At 42.8% G+C, this 15,584-nt stretch overlaps 1 protein-coding gene across 1 annotated transcript in view; it reads left to right on the top strand.

The window, feature by feature from the left end:
• The window catches only part of CHEK2 (checkpoint kinase 2), a 53,508-nt gene that overhangs the window by 15,307 nt on the left and 22,617 nt on the right, over window positions 1–15,584 (top strand). Inside the window, exons 6-8 of the mRNA XM_045289539.1 lie at window positions 6,170–6,260; window positions 12,476–12,584; window positions 14,629–14,682. Of these exons, the coding sequence (XP_045145474.1) occupies window positions 6,170–6,260; window positions 12,476–12,584; window positions 14,629–14,682 (254 nt within the window). The remainder of the gene's footprint in view (window positions 1–6,169; window positions 6,261–12,475; window positions 12,585–14,628; window positions 14,683–15,584) is intronic.

Below are 15,584 nucleotides of genomic sequence, written 5' to 3'. Positions count from 1 at the left end.
ACAGTCCCCAGCTCAAGAGATGTAAATTCCAATAGTGTGGCAAAGCAAATCTTGAAGGAACCTCAAATTACAGTGACACAGTCCATGGATTAGGTGTCCCACAGGTAGTGTAGCTTGCAAATGGAGGCACAGAACAAGCAAAGCAGCCACACACTGGTCTGATGATCAAAGAGCAAGAGACAAGAAAGGTGAGGCTCACCAAGCCATTTAACTCTTTGCCCTTCAGTTAATCCCACACGTGTTTATTGGCCAGGTTGACACAATAAACTAACTACCTCAGTGGAACAGAAGCACTAAATATGTTATCTAATTGCATTTTTAAATTATGAAAAAATTACTGGAAGATAGATTTTCTTAGCTTTCATTGGTTTGATTGATTTTTAAAGCCATATCAAGAAAATTATTGTTTAAAGTAAATTATGATTCATTGAATTACTCAGTTTATACCACATGAGTTTTCCTGGTCTGTGACTTGTAGAACATTCATTTCTCCTCCCTCCCTTCTATCTGTTTGTCCATTGCTGTAGAGAGTGAGCAGCTCTTACACTCTAGGCTATGCCTTTTTCCCTAAGAGGCTCATTTCAGACCTTCCACTTTTTAAAATACCACTTCGTTATTCCCTGTGCAAGTGGAAATGCCTATTATCATCAGGTGTCATTTTACTAGTCCACACTCTTAGTCTTCACGAAGTTCACATTGAAGATGAACACTTGCCATGAATCACTGACAGAAGCAGTGCAGAGTTTAAGGTGCCTCCTGCTATTTTTGTTAGGTGCTGTCAAATTGGTTCCAGCTCATCACGACCACTGGATACCGTAGTACTGAACCATGCCCAGTCTTGTGCCAGATCTCTCAAACCACTGCCATATTTGGGCCCATTGTTGTAATCCCTGTGTTAATCCATCTCATTCAGGGTCTTCTTCCTTTTTTGCTGAACTTTTACTTTACTAAGCTTGATATCTTTTTATAGGGACTGGGCCACTTGATAACATGTCCAAAGAAGGTGAGACTAAGTCTCACTATATCCTTCCTTCTACGGAGTATGCTAGCTGTAATTTGTTCATTATGTATTTATTCATTCTGTGTGAGTTCAAAGCGTATTTTATATTCTTCAATAATCCCATCATTCAAAAGCATCGCTCCTTTGGTCTTCTTTATTTATTGTCTCCCGTGGATAGGAATTGCCTCTTGCAATATGTTGCTTGATTTCCAGAGTGCTCCTTCCGTGAGTGTTGATTGTGGATCCCAGTAAGGTGCAATCTTGGACAACTTGGATTTTTCTCTTCCCTCTTGTTTATCACAGTGTTGCATATTGGCTGACTTGTAAGGATTGTTTTCTTTTCTTCCCATTGAGGGGTAATCCACAGTGAAAGCTTTAGTCTCTGACCTTCCTCGGTGTGTGCTTCAAGTCCTCTTCACTGGCAGCAAGCAGGATCGTCTCATCCGTATATCGTAGGTTGTTTATGAGTCTTCCTCCAATCCCGAAGTCATGGCTTTCTTCCTGTGGCCCAGTTAAAGCAGCTCTTCTTAATTCCTTAGGCAAGAGGAATTCTTTCTTTTATTTAAAAAATAAACCTATAGAGCTCTCTATACCTACCCGATAGTCCTAGAGAATGGAGGGTCTGTGCATATGGGGGTTGGGAGGGGTAGCATCTTAGAAAGACAGATTCCTAGGCCCTCAGTCACAGATTCTGATGCAGTAGGGCTGGGGCATTCCAATAACACTGTGTCATGGTGGCCTGGTGGTTAGATGCTTGACTGCTTACCAAAAGCTTGGTGGTTTCAATTCACCAGCCACTCCTTGGGAGAAAGATGAAGTGATCTATACCCTCCATCCCCACCCCTCCCCCCAAACAACAACAGCCTTAGAAACTCCCTGGAACAGTTCTACTCTGTCTTGTGGGGTCGCTGTGAGTTGAAACCCGCTTGATGGCAGTGGGTTTGGATTTGGTGACTCCTTTTGTGTATCCAGTCTTCACGGGGTGCACCCGAGAATCACAGCTTTACGGGGCCCCTTAAAATGCCTTTGTGATTGCCTTACATCGTCATTTCTTATGTTTGTTTTCTGTCTGCTTGTTAAGTCAGGGTAACCTCATAATTGTGGAAATGGCAGTGGTGGGCTGGGCGGGGGGATGGGTCTGACCTCCTTTGGCTACCCCAAGGAGAAGGAAGATCCAACACCACATCTGTTCAAGGATGAGTCTTATGAGGCAGAGGTCAGGCATGCGTCCACCTCTCGTCCTTTATCCTCCTCTGACATCCATCCACTGTCCCTCACGGCACTCCATTTCTCTGCTGGGTTTGATAATTCATCACAATGACTACACGGGACTCACAGTTAACACTCATGATTCTGTGGTTTATTAGAGAAGTTAACAGGTTGCAAGTCAGGATCAAAGACCATCCAGGACACAGTCCCTTTGGCCACAGTGTCTCTTCTCTGCCCTGCTGACAGACATGTCTCCCTCTGGTTGTCGGCCTGTCCCACGTGGTACTTAGGCCTCTGCCCTGCTCTGGCTCCTTTAGTGGTGATAAATGCCCAAGAACATCCCACTCTGCAAGCCAGAGGCACTCAGCTTTACATGTTCTGTGGACTGGGAATCCTGCCACTGCGTCTGAACCAGAGTGACCTCTGGTACCTCTGCTGCTGCCCTACTTCACACTGGGCCACCATGTCATGCAGGAGGTCACAGGTGCTCTGCTGTAGCTCTTCTTTCTCGATGGTCGTGGGATTCTCTTCCTACTTCTGAAATGTTTCTTGTTATGCCCAGCAGGATGGCAAAACTAGCCAATTGCCCCCTTAGAACCCTGTACACCTTTGCATGTTCCTACCCAGTCTCTTGGTGGGAGTTACAAAGACCGCCAAAAGAGCACGCCAATCTGTCTTGGAAGAAGTACGGTCAGAATGTTCCCTAGAGGCAAGAGTGGTGAGACTTCATCTCACGGGCTCTGGATGTGCTGTCTGGAGAAACCAGTGCCCGGAGAAGGACATCATGCTTAGTAGAGTGGAGGGGCGGACAAAAAGAAGTGGTCTTGGACAAGGTGGATTGACATGTGGCTGCAACACTGGGCTCAAGCCCAAAAACAATCGTGAGACCCGCAGAAGACTAGGCGGAGTTTCATTCTGTTGTGCATAGGCTCACCAGGAATCGGACCTGACTCAAAGGCACCTAACCACAACAGAGACTTTGGGTAGAAGAGCCGTACAAAGTCATTTCACTTTACTGCAATAATGTTCCACTGTGAGCATATGCTCACGGAGGTAACTGGGCATTGAAGTTTGGCCTGTGCTCCACTTGACAAGCTGTGGATTCTGTTTCTAATTGATCTGTTTGTACGGGACACCTTTATTTCCCCATTGATCTTGTTAAGGAGTACCTTTTAAATCTTGGACAAAGACTCCTTATGGATTATTGAAAGTAGACCAAACTGGTAGTCTATTGGTGTCGTGTATGGTATGTTCTGATATTTGTAACTTTAACCCGGAAAGCCAAATATCTTTGAAGACTGTCTAGTCCATGAGGTATAATCAACCCAGTCTCCCCCATGGAAGGAAGCTGTGTGGATGATCATGTTTGCCATCTCCGACACAGGCATTGGGGACTGGGACCTAGGACTTCAGGCCCTCTTACAAGCACAGAAAAGTTAGATCCTGGGAGAGTACCGGGTCTCACTCTATGTAAGGGTCTGCCTCCTGTGTACCAGCCTAAAATAAGCACATGCAGGTGGCTCTGGCTTGTGCTCAAGGAGACTTAGGAGCCTCCGGTTACTCCAGAAAGTTCAAAACCTGTCACGGGAACTCTCGCAAGCCTAATGTTCTTGCATTCCACTCTTTTGTAAATATTACAAGCAGTTGGAAATTTACTATAGATGACTGCAGACTTGAGTTGCTTGGTGACTTTAGACTTGAGATGCTTGGTAACCGGCTGGAAGCTTGGCCTAGCAACCGAGTTATTATTGTTGTTTTGATATATAGTTGAGAGATAGTCAATTAATATGGCCCTTCTAGCCATCGTCAGTCACTTTTGTGAGGTATTAAAATTTCTCTAGCCTCCTACACTGTGGCTGTCTTCATTTTGGAGGGCGTTTTCTGCTACGGTAATAGAGAGTGAGAACTATTTCCTGGGGGGGTGGTTTGCTGAAAGACAAAAACCACTCCTCCATCAAAGCCATTCCTCTGTGTCTAAGAGCCATCTTGGACAACCGAAACTCCAAGTCCCAAGGAAGAAGAGCCATTAGAGGAGCACATTCCAGATCTATGAGGGGTACCCCCCAAACAAACAAACAAGCAGAATTGTGCTGGGTGGAGTGAAGCTTTCTTAGTATCCATTTTTCCCACCAGGGAAGCATCGCATCGAGCAGCTTGTTCTGCGTTAGCGCACCAGTGGCGCCTCCTGGGAAGGTTCTTTGAAGTCACAGCGAATTTTTGTGTGTGAGCAGTATCCCTTGAACCTTGTTTTTGTGATGTCCGATTTAAGACAACAGCGTGTGGCTGTGAAATTTTGTTTCCTGCTTGAGAAAAACATCACAGAAACAGTTGTGATGTTGAATCCAACTTACAAAGACAACGCTATGGGAAAAACTAAAGTGTATGAGTAGTTTCTCGTTTGAAAAAAGGCAAAATGTCAGTTGATGACAAACCTCATTCTGGATGTTCATTAACTTCCCGAATAGATAACAATGTTGAAATGAAGTGTATTTGGAGTTCATTCCACCAGGTCAGACTGTTTAGGCTTTCTGTTTCGAGGTTCTGAAAAGATTGCATAACTGTGTGTGTCACAAAAGATCTGATTTGTGGCAGACGGGACTGTATTTGCCACCACCACAATGCACCTGTTCACAGCCATCTCAATGTGCCAATTTTTGGCAAAAAACAGCATGCGTCTCTTGCCCCAAGCACCTAACTCACATGACCTGGCTCCGTGCAACTTCTTTTTATTTCTGTGAATGCAGAGAGACATGAAAGGACAGTGATTTGACAGCGTAGAAGAGGTAAAGAAAAAACAAGGGAGGTGCTGTCAGCCATCCAAACAGATGAGTCTAAAATATGTTTCCCAGAATGGGATCACAGATTTGACATATGGCATTAAGTGTAGTGGAGAGTACTTTGAAGATAGTGATAAGGTCTTGTGAAAAAATTTAAATACATAGCTTTGAAAAAAAAATCCATTTTTGTTTGATGGGGGTATCTCCTTGTATGTCTGAAATGGCAAAGGATGAGACCATAGACACTAGAGGCTGCAGTACAGAGACCATGGTACAGAAGATAGGAGCCAGACTGAGACCCGAGGCCAAGACAAGGAGACCATGAGACAAAACAGAAGAGCAGGGTGGAGACAGACGCTGAGGCAGGGTAGTGGCCAATGGAGACAGAGGCCAAGGGCCCACATAGGACTAAAGAGGCAGAGACTGGGCTGCTGGCTTAGGCCGGGCACTACTGTGGACCAGTGACTACCCCCTCACTGTTAATTCCCCTAATTAACTCCCATTATTGTGAGTTCCGTTTGAATTGTGTGCAGCTCTGTGGAAAGCAGCATAGAAGTAGAGTGTCCTGGGAGGAATGATTAGTGTCAGGATAGGTAAAGCAAGCGGAGGGTGGAGGCCTGTCTGACATCTGTCTCCTGCAACAGAGAAGCCAGAGCAACTCTGATACAGGCCAAGCAGTCGAGAGAAAAGAGGTTTGCTTGGAAAGTGTCATTGATCCAGTGTTACAAACAGATTCAAGATGCTTCTCCCTATCAAATACCAGCTATGTAGAGGTCTAAGTGGTTTAGAGGAGAGAGCTGGCACCTGACTTGGTTGTCCTGGGTCTTGCAAGCTTGCTGCCTCTTAGTGGAAAATTCCTGAGTTTTCATTCTCTAATAAGCTGGTTAATATTCTGTGGTCACGGAAGCAGGATAGCATCAATATTCCGAGTTTCCCGTGCCTGCACTGCAGTGAGAGGAATGCTGGGTACTTGCTGGAAGAATGAAATTTGAGTCTCATTTCCCAAGGGCTCCTCCATAATGTGTGTTACCCTCTTGAGTAATTCCCATAGGGCTCCATCTCAAATGTACAGTAATTTTAAATGATCATTATATATCATGTGTTTATTAAATTTTAGAGTTGATTATCTTCTTCCTCTAGAATGAATTAATGAGTCGTCTTTTCTGCTTTTTTCCCCCCTCAGTTTTTGTGTTTTTTGATCTGACTGTAGATGATCAGTCTGTTTATCCTAAGGAATTGAGAGATGAATACATCTTGTCAAAAACTCTTGGAAGGTAATCTTTCTTTTCTTTGTCCTTATCACAATTGCACATAATTATTTTATTAAACTTTTCTCATTGCTTAGTTTTGGGTTCCTGGTTTTAAAACATTCACTATTTATAAAATATAGTAGTGAATATAAAATAGCTAGAGCGTTCCGTGGGATATTCCTTATGATGGATATATTACTGATTTATTGATAAGAAAGGAAATGAATTTTTTTTGGTATATAAATTTTATCTATTTGACATCTCTTTTATAGCAGTTTTATTAAGATGTAAGTTATGTATCATACAATTTCTCATGTATACTGTACAGTTCTATAGATCTTAGTGAATTCACAGTTTTGCAACCATTTTATTGTTAGTGCCCTGCTCTGTCCCATGTGATCCTCACAATCATTCCTATGTTTCACCCACTGTTGGCAGCTACTGTCAGTCTAGCTCATTGGGGGGTTTCCTCTTTCTGTTGAGCCTCTGCTTTACCAAGCATGATGTCGTTCTTCAGGGACCATCACCACTATGAAACGTAGAACATTTTTTATCACACCCCAAAGCAAGTCGTACTAGTAATCACTTCTTACTGCCTTCTGCCCCTAGCCCCTGGCAACCACAAATCCACTTGTTATCTCTATGGATTGCCTATTTTGGACATTTCATATAAATGGAATCATGCAATATGTGGTCTGTGTATGTGTGCATATTATGTTATTATCTTCTTACCTATATATCTATATATACTTCTATCTATCTATATGGAATAAAGGATATCATTGCTGATGTCAGATGGATCTTGGCTGAAAGCAGAGGAAACCAGAAAGATGGCTATTTGTGTTTTATTTACTATGCCAAGGCATTCAACTGTGTGGGTCATAACAGACTGTGGGTATCCTTGAGAAGAATGGGAATTCCATAACTCTTCATTATATTCTTTTGGAACTTGTACATGGATCAAGAGGCAGTTGTATGAACAGAACAAGGGTATATTGCATGGTTTAAAATCAGAAAAGGTTGTATTCTTTTATCATACTTATTAAATCTGTATGCTGAAAATCATCAGAGAAGCTGGATTAAATGAGGAATTCGGCATCAGGATTGGAGGAAAGCTTATTAATAACCTGCAGTATGCAGATGACCCAGCCTTACTTCTTGATAATGAGGAGGACTTGAAACACTTGCTGATGAAGATCAAGGATTGCAGCCTTCAGTTTGGATTGCAACTCAATGTAAAGGAGACCGAAATCCTCGCAACTACACCAGTAGGTATTATTACTAGTAGGTAATAATGGAGAAAAGGTTTAAGTTACAAGGATTTCATCTCGCTTGGTTCTGTAATCAGTGCTCATGGAAGCAGCAGCCGACATCAAAAGATGCATCGTATTGGGTAAATCGGCTGTACAAGACCTCTTTAAAGTGCTGAAAAGCACGGATGTTACTTTGAGGACTAAGGTGTGCCTGGCCCACGCCATAGTATTTACATATGCATATGAAAGCTGAGCATTAAAGATGACAGACGAAGAATCGGTGCATTTGAATTGCGGTGCTGGCGGAGAATATGGAAAATACCATGGACTGTCAAAAGAACTAACAAGTCTGTCTTGGAAGAAGTACAGCCAGAGTGCTACTTAAAGGCAAGAATGATGAGACTTTATCTTCTGTACTTTGGACATGTTGTCAGGAGAGACCAGTCCCTGGAGAAGGACGTCATGCTCGTTAAAGTCGAGGGACCGTGACAAAGGGGAAGGTCCTCAAGGAGAAGATGGACACAATACCTGTAACCGGAGGATCAAGCAGGACGGGGGTATTTCATTCTGCTGTGTATAGGGTCGCTCTGGGTTGGAATTGACTTGATGGCAACTAGCAGCAACAACAACAGCAACATGTGTCTCTGTGTTACTCTCTCTCTCTTAAAAGAGTTTTTCTTCCTCATCCCTCCCAATTCCCTCTCTACCCCCCACTTTCTGTAACCATTGAAGTCTGCTGCTTTTGATGTGAAAACCTTATTTGCTCATTTTTTGTAATTTTCTTTTTATAATGTCTCATGTAGAATATGTGGTCTTTTATGGCTTCTTTTCATAGTTCTTTCAAGGTTTTTTTTTTTCTTTCGTGTAGCCATTATGAGTACTTTAATTTTTGCCTTACCAAATAATGTCTCATTATAGAAATATGACTTATTTATTTAATCGTCTTCTGTACCGATCTCGATTAGTAAGTTTTGCATCATTAATGAAAAGGATGGCAGTTCAAAGCCACCAGCCCCTCCAGGAGAGAAAGATGAAGCTCCCTACCCCCGTAACGATTGGCAGCCTCGGAAACCCTAAGTAAGGGCTCAAGGAGTTAAAATTGATTTGATGGCAGTAGGTCTTAGTTTTGGGTTGGATCCATCCATCTATAGATATTTGGATCGTTTCCACATTTTGGCTGCTAGTGAATCATACTGATGTGAACATTCATGTACAAGTTTTATGTGGATATGTGTTTTTATTACTTGTGGGCAACTGCTTAGTAGGATTGCAACTACTGGATCATATGGTAACACTATGATATTTATTTTTCTCATCAGTTTTACTGACTTATAATTCACACATCGTAGAACCCAGTAGTTTAATCACATTAAGGAGAGTTGTACAGTCATCACCACAATTTTAGAACATTTCTTCCTTGTGCTCATTGTTATTAGTATGTGTGGCAGTGGGTGGTACTGCCAGACTGTTTTCCAAAGTGATTGCTCCATTTGTCCATGTTCTCACCAACACTTGCGTTATTTTTCATTTTTATTTATAGCTACTCTAATGAGTATGAAGTAGTATTTCATTGTGCTTTTGCTTTCCACCCCCCTTATAACATGTTGCATTGAGCATGTTTTTACCTGCTTATTGGCAATTTGTATATCTTCTTTCTGAAAAACTAGATTCAAAACCATGGTCCTTATAAAAAACTGGTGTGTTGGTCTTTAGGGTTTTTGCGTTCAAGAGTTCTGTCTTCCAGTTACAAGTCGCTCACCTGATAGATGACCTGCAAATATTTTCTCCTATTCTGTAAGTTTTCTTTTCACTTGCTTGAGCTCTCCCTTGAAGTGCAGAGTTCTGAATTTTGATAGAAACCAATTTATTTGTCTTGCTTGTGCTTTTATGATTATATTTAAAAATCCAATGCCCAAACCATGGTCATGAAGATATGCCCCTATGTTTTCTTTGCTTTTTTTCTTAATCGTTTTATTAGACCCCTATGTTTTCTTTTTTCTTTTTTTTTTTAATGTAAAAAAGAAATGTGCATTTATTGTTATAATTATTCGTAAAGCTTTTCAGGTTTGACATCGCACCTTCAAGTTTCAATTCTTAAAATTAAGGTTCAGATATTTTTTAATCACAGTATCATTATCTCTGTCATCAAGAGAATTGGACTATCATTACCATGGTAAGAGCTTTAGCTGTGTTGGTGTCCTATTTCTTTTTTTTTTTTTTCTGTTTTTTTTTAACATTTTATTAGGGGCTCATACAACTGTTATCCCAATCCATACACACATCAATTGTGTAAAGCGCATTTGTACATCGTTTCTCAAAACATTTTCTCTCCATTTAAACCCCCGACATTAGGTCCTCATTTTTCCCCTCCCTCCCCGCTCCCCCCTCCCTCATGAGCCCTTGATAGTTTATAAATGGGTATTTTGTCATATCTTGCCCTGTCCGACTTCTCCCTTCATCCACTTTTCGGGAGGAGGTCACACACAGTTCCATGTAATCGGTTCCCTCTTTCCTACCCATTCTCCCTTTACCCTCCCTGTTTTGCCACTCACACCACTGGTCCTATAGGGCTTATCCGTCCTGGATTCCCTGTATTTTCAGTTCCTATCTGTACCAGTGTACCTCCTCTGGTCTAGCCAGTCTTGCAAGATAGAATTCGAGTCATGGTAGTGGGAGCGGGGAGGACCTATGTTTTCTTTTAAGAGTCTCATAGCTCTAGCTCTTACATTCATATCTTTGATTCATCATGCATTGATTTTTTTGGTATACAGTGTGAAGTAAGGCTCTAGCTTCATTCCTTTCTGTCTGTCCCAGCACCACTTGTTGGACCATACTTTCCACATTGAGTGGCGTTGGCACCTTTGTCAAATATGATCTGACCATAAACATGAGGGTTTAATTCTGGTGTCTCAATCTACAAAGACAAATCTTTGTCTCCTTGTGTTAGCAACACACTGTATGGACTACTGTAACTTTGTAATATGTTTTGTAGTAGGAACGTCTTGAGTCCTTCAACTCTATTCTTTTTCAGGATTGTTGTGGCTGTTTTGGAAGGAGGACAGTACTTTTGAGACAACTGGCCTTTTTGTCTATGATGTAGGAGCTAAAAACATAGTCCCATTTGGCCCTGCAGGTTTAGTGTTATTCCATCAGTCTTGCTGACTATTAGGATCACTTGCTATAACTTAGGACAAGCTGCACAACTTAAAACAACACATTCCTTCCTGTCCGATTTCTGTGCATAAGGAATCCAAGCACAACTGACCTGAGTCCTCTCAAAGTCTACTATCTATTGAATACGTTGGCCAGGACCAGGTTCTCCCAAGCTCAGCGGGTGACTGGCAGCATTGAAGTCCTTGTCAGCCACTAGCCAGGGGTTGCCCTCAGCTCCTTGCCACATGACCTTCATGTGTTGTTGCACACAACACGGCAGCCGGCTTCTTTAAAGCTAGCCAAGGAAAGACAGACGTTGCCCTCTTACGTACTGTCATCAAAGGAGTGACACCCCGTTACTTTCACCTTCCTCTCTTGGTTAGAAGCCAAGTTACAGGTTGTACCCACACTTGAGGAAAAGGGCATGAACATAGGAACTACCTTAGAATTTGTCCGCCTAACTGACTGAACTTGCTAAAGGGCTTAGCATTTGCCGGGGTCAGATGCTCTGGTGCCATAGTGGTTAAGTGCTCACCTGCTAAGCAAATGCTTGGTGGTTTGAACCCACTTGCTTTTCAATGGGAAAAACCTAGGTCTGTCTACTTCCCGAAAGACTTAAGGTCTTGAAGACCTTGCCTTGTAGTGTCATTGTGAGTTGCAATCAACTCAATAGCCTGTTAAAAAAGGGCAGGGTTGAAATGGAGACCGGGTGGAGAACCACGTGAAACTTACCTTGTAGTTAGTTGCTGGCTTCTGCTGTGAGTCACATACCGCAGGACCTCATGAGAGAATGAGTATGAAAAAGCTAACACTCTCATGTTATTTTATTTTATGCCTAGTTTGACTGAAGGTCTTTGGATCTTCTAGCGGCTACCCTGGTAATACACTGAGAGCCACTTCTGTAGGGAAGGTGTTTAGGACAGACATCGTTATCACATTACACAGTGAGTGTCCTATCCCATCACTGTTTCTATGAAGTTATAATGGTGACCAAGTGCTCAGGTTCAAATCTTTGTCTAAGAAACATAGCAGAACTGTCCTCCCAACGTCAACATTTGATTCCAAAGTTAACCGTCATAGACCTAATTTTGGTCGTGTATCAACCCCAGTGCGGCACTCTGGTGCACCTTAGGTTAGGCATTGGCTGCTAACTGCTGGGTCAGTGACTGATACTTGTGCAGAGTGGTATCATCACCTCTCGATTCTCCATTCCAAAGAAAGATGATCCAACAGAATGGTCAAATTATAGAACAATCTCACTGACATCACATGTAAGTGAAATTTTGCTGAAGATCATCCAACGATGGCTGCAATGGGGACTTGCTAGAGGCTCAGGCCAGATTCAGGACGTGGAACAAGGGATATCATTGGGGACATCAGATGGATCTTAGCTGATAGTAGAAAATACCAGGAAGATGTTTACTTGTGTTTTATTGACTATGTCAAGGTCTTAGACTATGTGGATCATAACAAACTATGGATAACGTTGAGAAGAATGGGAATTCCAGACCATTTCATTGTGCTCTTGTGGAACTTGGACATGGATCAAGAGGCAGTTTGCGAACAGAACAAGGGAATACTGCATGGTTTAAGATCAGGAAAGGAGTGTGTCAGGGTTGTATCCTCTCACCATGCTTATTCACTGTATGCTGAGCACATCATCAGAGAAGATGAAGAAGAATGTTCTTGACATTTGACATGTGTTCTCGGAATGTAGACATGGGAGGGCTGTTATAGGGACTGTTGCGTGTCAAATAGTCACTGAGGGGGCACAGGAGCGGGGTCCTGGTGATTCAAAACTGCTTGACACCGTGGCGTGTGCTTTTCCCACAGTGGTGCCTGCGGTGAGGTGAAGTTGGCTTTTGAGAGGAAAACGTGTAAGAAGGTAGCAATAAAGATCATAAGCAAAAGGAAGTTTGCGATTGGCTCTTCAAGAGAAATGGTAAGTACCTTTTCGGGTAGAGCTGTTCTTGATGCTTCTTAGCTTCTTAAGTGACCTTCAAGCCCAGGTAGCCTTAGCACTCAGCTAGGTGAGTTTGTGAAAACCATAGCTCCTTTCCAAATTCCCGTGATCATGAACACATTCAAGGGACTTTTCTTTAGGGGTGCTTTCGTGGCGAAAATATGGGGCTGTACTTAAGGACGCACGGAGCAGGAAGTGAATGATTTCCTTCCGAGTTCAAGGTTGTGAGGAGGCTGTTTTGACAACCAATGAAAGGACCCAAGGGGCGGGAGGGCCGAGGGGACCCAGCCGTGCTCCCACCACTGCAAGCCAACAGCTGTTTTCAGTTTTCCTCTTTCCTTCCACCCTTTGTTCATCCGAGTGTGTGTTTGTAGATGGTTGAGATCATACTCCATACACAAATCTGCTCTCTGCCTTTTCCACATATGCATCGTATTATAACCTCTTTCCTGATCCATCCTTCTGTGAGATCGTGTCTCTGTCGTCAGCTTCATTTGTCAGGATTTACTCTTGTGTTTTCATGGGCTGATCACGTGGGTGGCTTCCAAACTTTGGCTCCCCCAGGTAATGCAGCAATGCAGCGCTTGGAGTTTTATGCAATTTTTATTCTTGTTTTTGATTTTAATTAAATTACTTTAATAGCCCTTTTATAGATTAGCCATTCATTTTATGACCCTTTTCTGTAGTCCACGTTTACGGACTCGATGCAATGGCTAAATGTGTTGGCTGGGTTTTTTGTCGCACACGAGCCTCCAGAGGCATGTAAAACACGGCCCCTTGTCCCGTTTTTTTGTTGTGGCCAGCAGTTTCTGGCTATAATACTCCAGCAGTCTATAAAGATCAAATTTTAAAAATTCTCCCCGGACAATGCCATTCTCACGGGGCACAAGGAATTTCCTTTCTCTGTTCACTTTGTCAGTAGATTTTTTTCCCCCCTGTGATTTTGGATTTGTTTCCTGTTTGGCTGAGGTGGGGGGGCGCGGCCATATCTCCCAGGTTTCTAATGACCTGGGGCATGAGTTTGCTTTTCCATTTCATCCTCCAAATTGCCCTGGACGCTTTTGGACTGTTCTGTCATCCGATTACAGCCAGGCTCCTTGATGCGTTGCATTGCTTACAGGAAGAGGCAGGCTTTTACAATTAAACATCTGGGATGTGTAGCCAAAATCCTTTATACATGACCGTGTAACCCTATATCCTCCTTGCTTGCGGAGGGTGTAGTCTGGGCGGTTGAATTGCTCAATCTATCCTCTTGGAACTGTCACGGAGAATGACGACAGTGTCCTAAAGCCATTCTCTCCTTGGAACAAATCTGGGAGGTGTTTTTTTCTTCCTCTGAACGGGTGTAAATCTGTCAGCCTGCAGGGGCTGCTCCATCATTAGAAAGTGGCCTTGACATTTTCTTTGTGTATTTTAATGACCTACCTTCTCATCCGTGTCTTTTGCCCATCTGATGTTGTAGCGTGCATCAGTGGTCCCACAGCTAATGAGGCAAGTAAAGCTCGCACGTTCAGCATGAGAGCAGTGGAACCCGGGTCTCTTTCTGGGAGTGGGAACTGGGACAAGGACATTCTTTCTCTGAGCCTCAATTGCCTCACCTGTCAAGTGGGAATAGAATCTAGTTCACGCAATGGGCTGCTAACCCACCAGATACTCCCCAAGAGTGGAGATTTACAGTCTGCGAAACCCATGCGGGGAGTAGGTTCTCCCACAGTGATTCCACCCTGGTCACTGTGAGTTAGACTCTGCTCGATGGCAGTGGTGAGTGCACTTGGAGATTGAGAACTAGGTGAGATGATCCTTGTAAATGAAAAGTTCAGTACAGGCTTGGTGCATGACGTTGGCACCATGTATTGAATACTTAACTGTTTGCCCAGCCCTTTGCACAGAGCTGTGTAGTTCACTGCCCTCTCTGGGGCTGAGCCTCTTTAGGAACACTGAGCTGGGTTTGGAACTTGTGAATGTTAAAAAAAATATGCAGGCGATTATTAGTACTAATAAACTCTAATGTTATTCACCAAAGGATCCAGCTCTTGATGTTGAAACAGAAATAGAAATTCTGAAAAAGCTAAATCATGTAAGTATTGCTGTAAAATGTAACTTAAGTGCCCTTGATTTCAAAACATGGGAAGGGTCCAAAGCATTTCAACCCAATGAAGCTGGTGTGAAGCTACCTGAGTGTTGAGTGTGTGTGTGTGTGTGTGTGTGTGTGTGTGTGTGTGTGTGTGTGTGTAGCTGTTATTTAGTGAGGAGGACTTTCCCTGAAATTTCATCAGTTAGTTTTGTTCAGAAGACAACATTGATTTTAGTTAAATTTGGTTTAATTTTATCTGAACGTTTTTTTTACCTGAAGTTTTAATGTCTTGAACCACTGAGACTTTCCATTTATTTTTGTTGGTGTGCACCAAAGAAATCCAAGGGGATCCATTAAATATGAGAACTTCCTGTACCTATTAACTGATTTAATGATGTCTGTGGCCTTCGCTAACCACAAGGTTAGCTGCGTCCAGAAAGAGGTACAGTCTTGGAAACCCACAGGGGCAGTTCTACCCTGCTACATTGGGTCTCTGTGGATCAGAATTGACTCGACAGCAATGAGTTTGGTTTTTAGTGTTTGGTGGCCTTATTGGTATAGTGGTTATGCATTGACTGCAAGGTCAGCAGTTCAAAACCACCAGCCCTCCCACAGGAGAAGGGGGAGGCTTTTGACTCCTGCCAAGGGTTGCAGTCTCAGAAACTCACAGGGCAGTTCTCTTCTGTCTTAAAGAGTTGCTATGAGTTGGCATTGACTTTGGTTTTTGTTTTTGGTGGCCGTCTTGAAGTCCCTGTGTGACTTAGATGGTTAAGTGCTCAGCTAATAACTGAAAGATTGATGATTTAAAAAAAAAAAAAAAAAAAAAGATTGATGATTTCAGCCCTCCCTCAGGTGTCTTGGGAGAAAGGCCTGGCAATCAAGTTCCAAAAGATCACAACCATTGA

Source organism: Echinops telfairi, unplaced genomic scaffold (genome assembly GCF_000313985.2).
Source record: "Echinops telfairi isolate 266 unplaced genomic scaffold, ASM31398v2 ScPeMD7_29;HRSCAF=101, whole genome shotgun sequence".
Lineage (NCBI taxonomy): Eukaryota > Metazoa > Chordata > Mammalia > Afrosoricida > Tenrecidae > Echinops > Echinops telfairi.
This window is presented reverse-complemented; position numbering and strand designations above follow the sequence as displayed.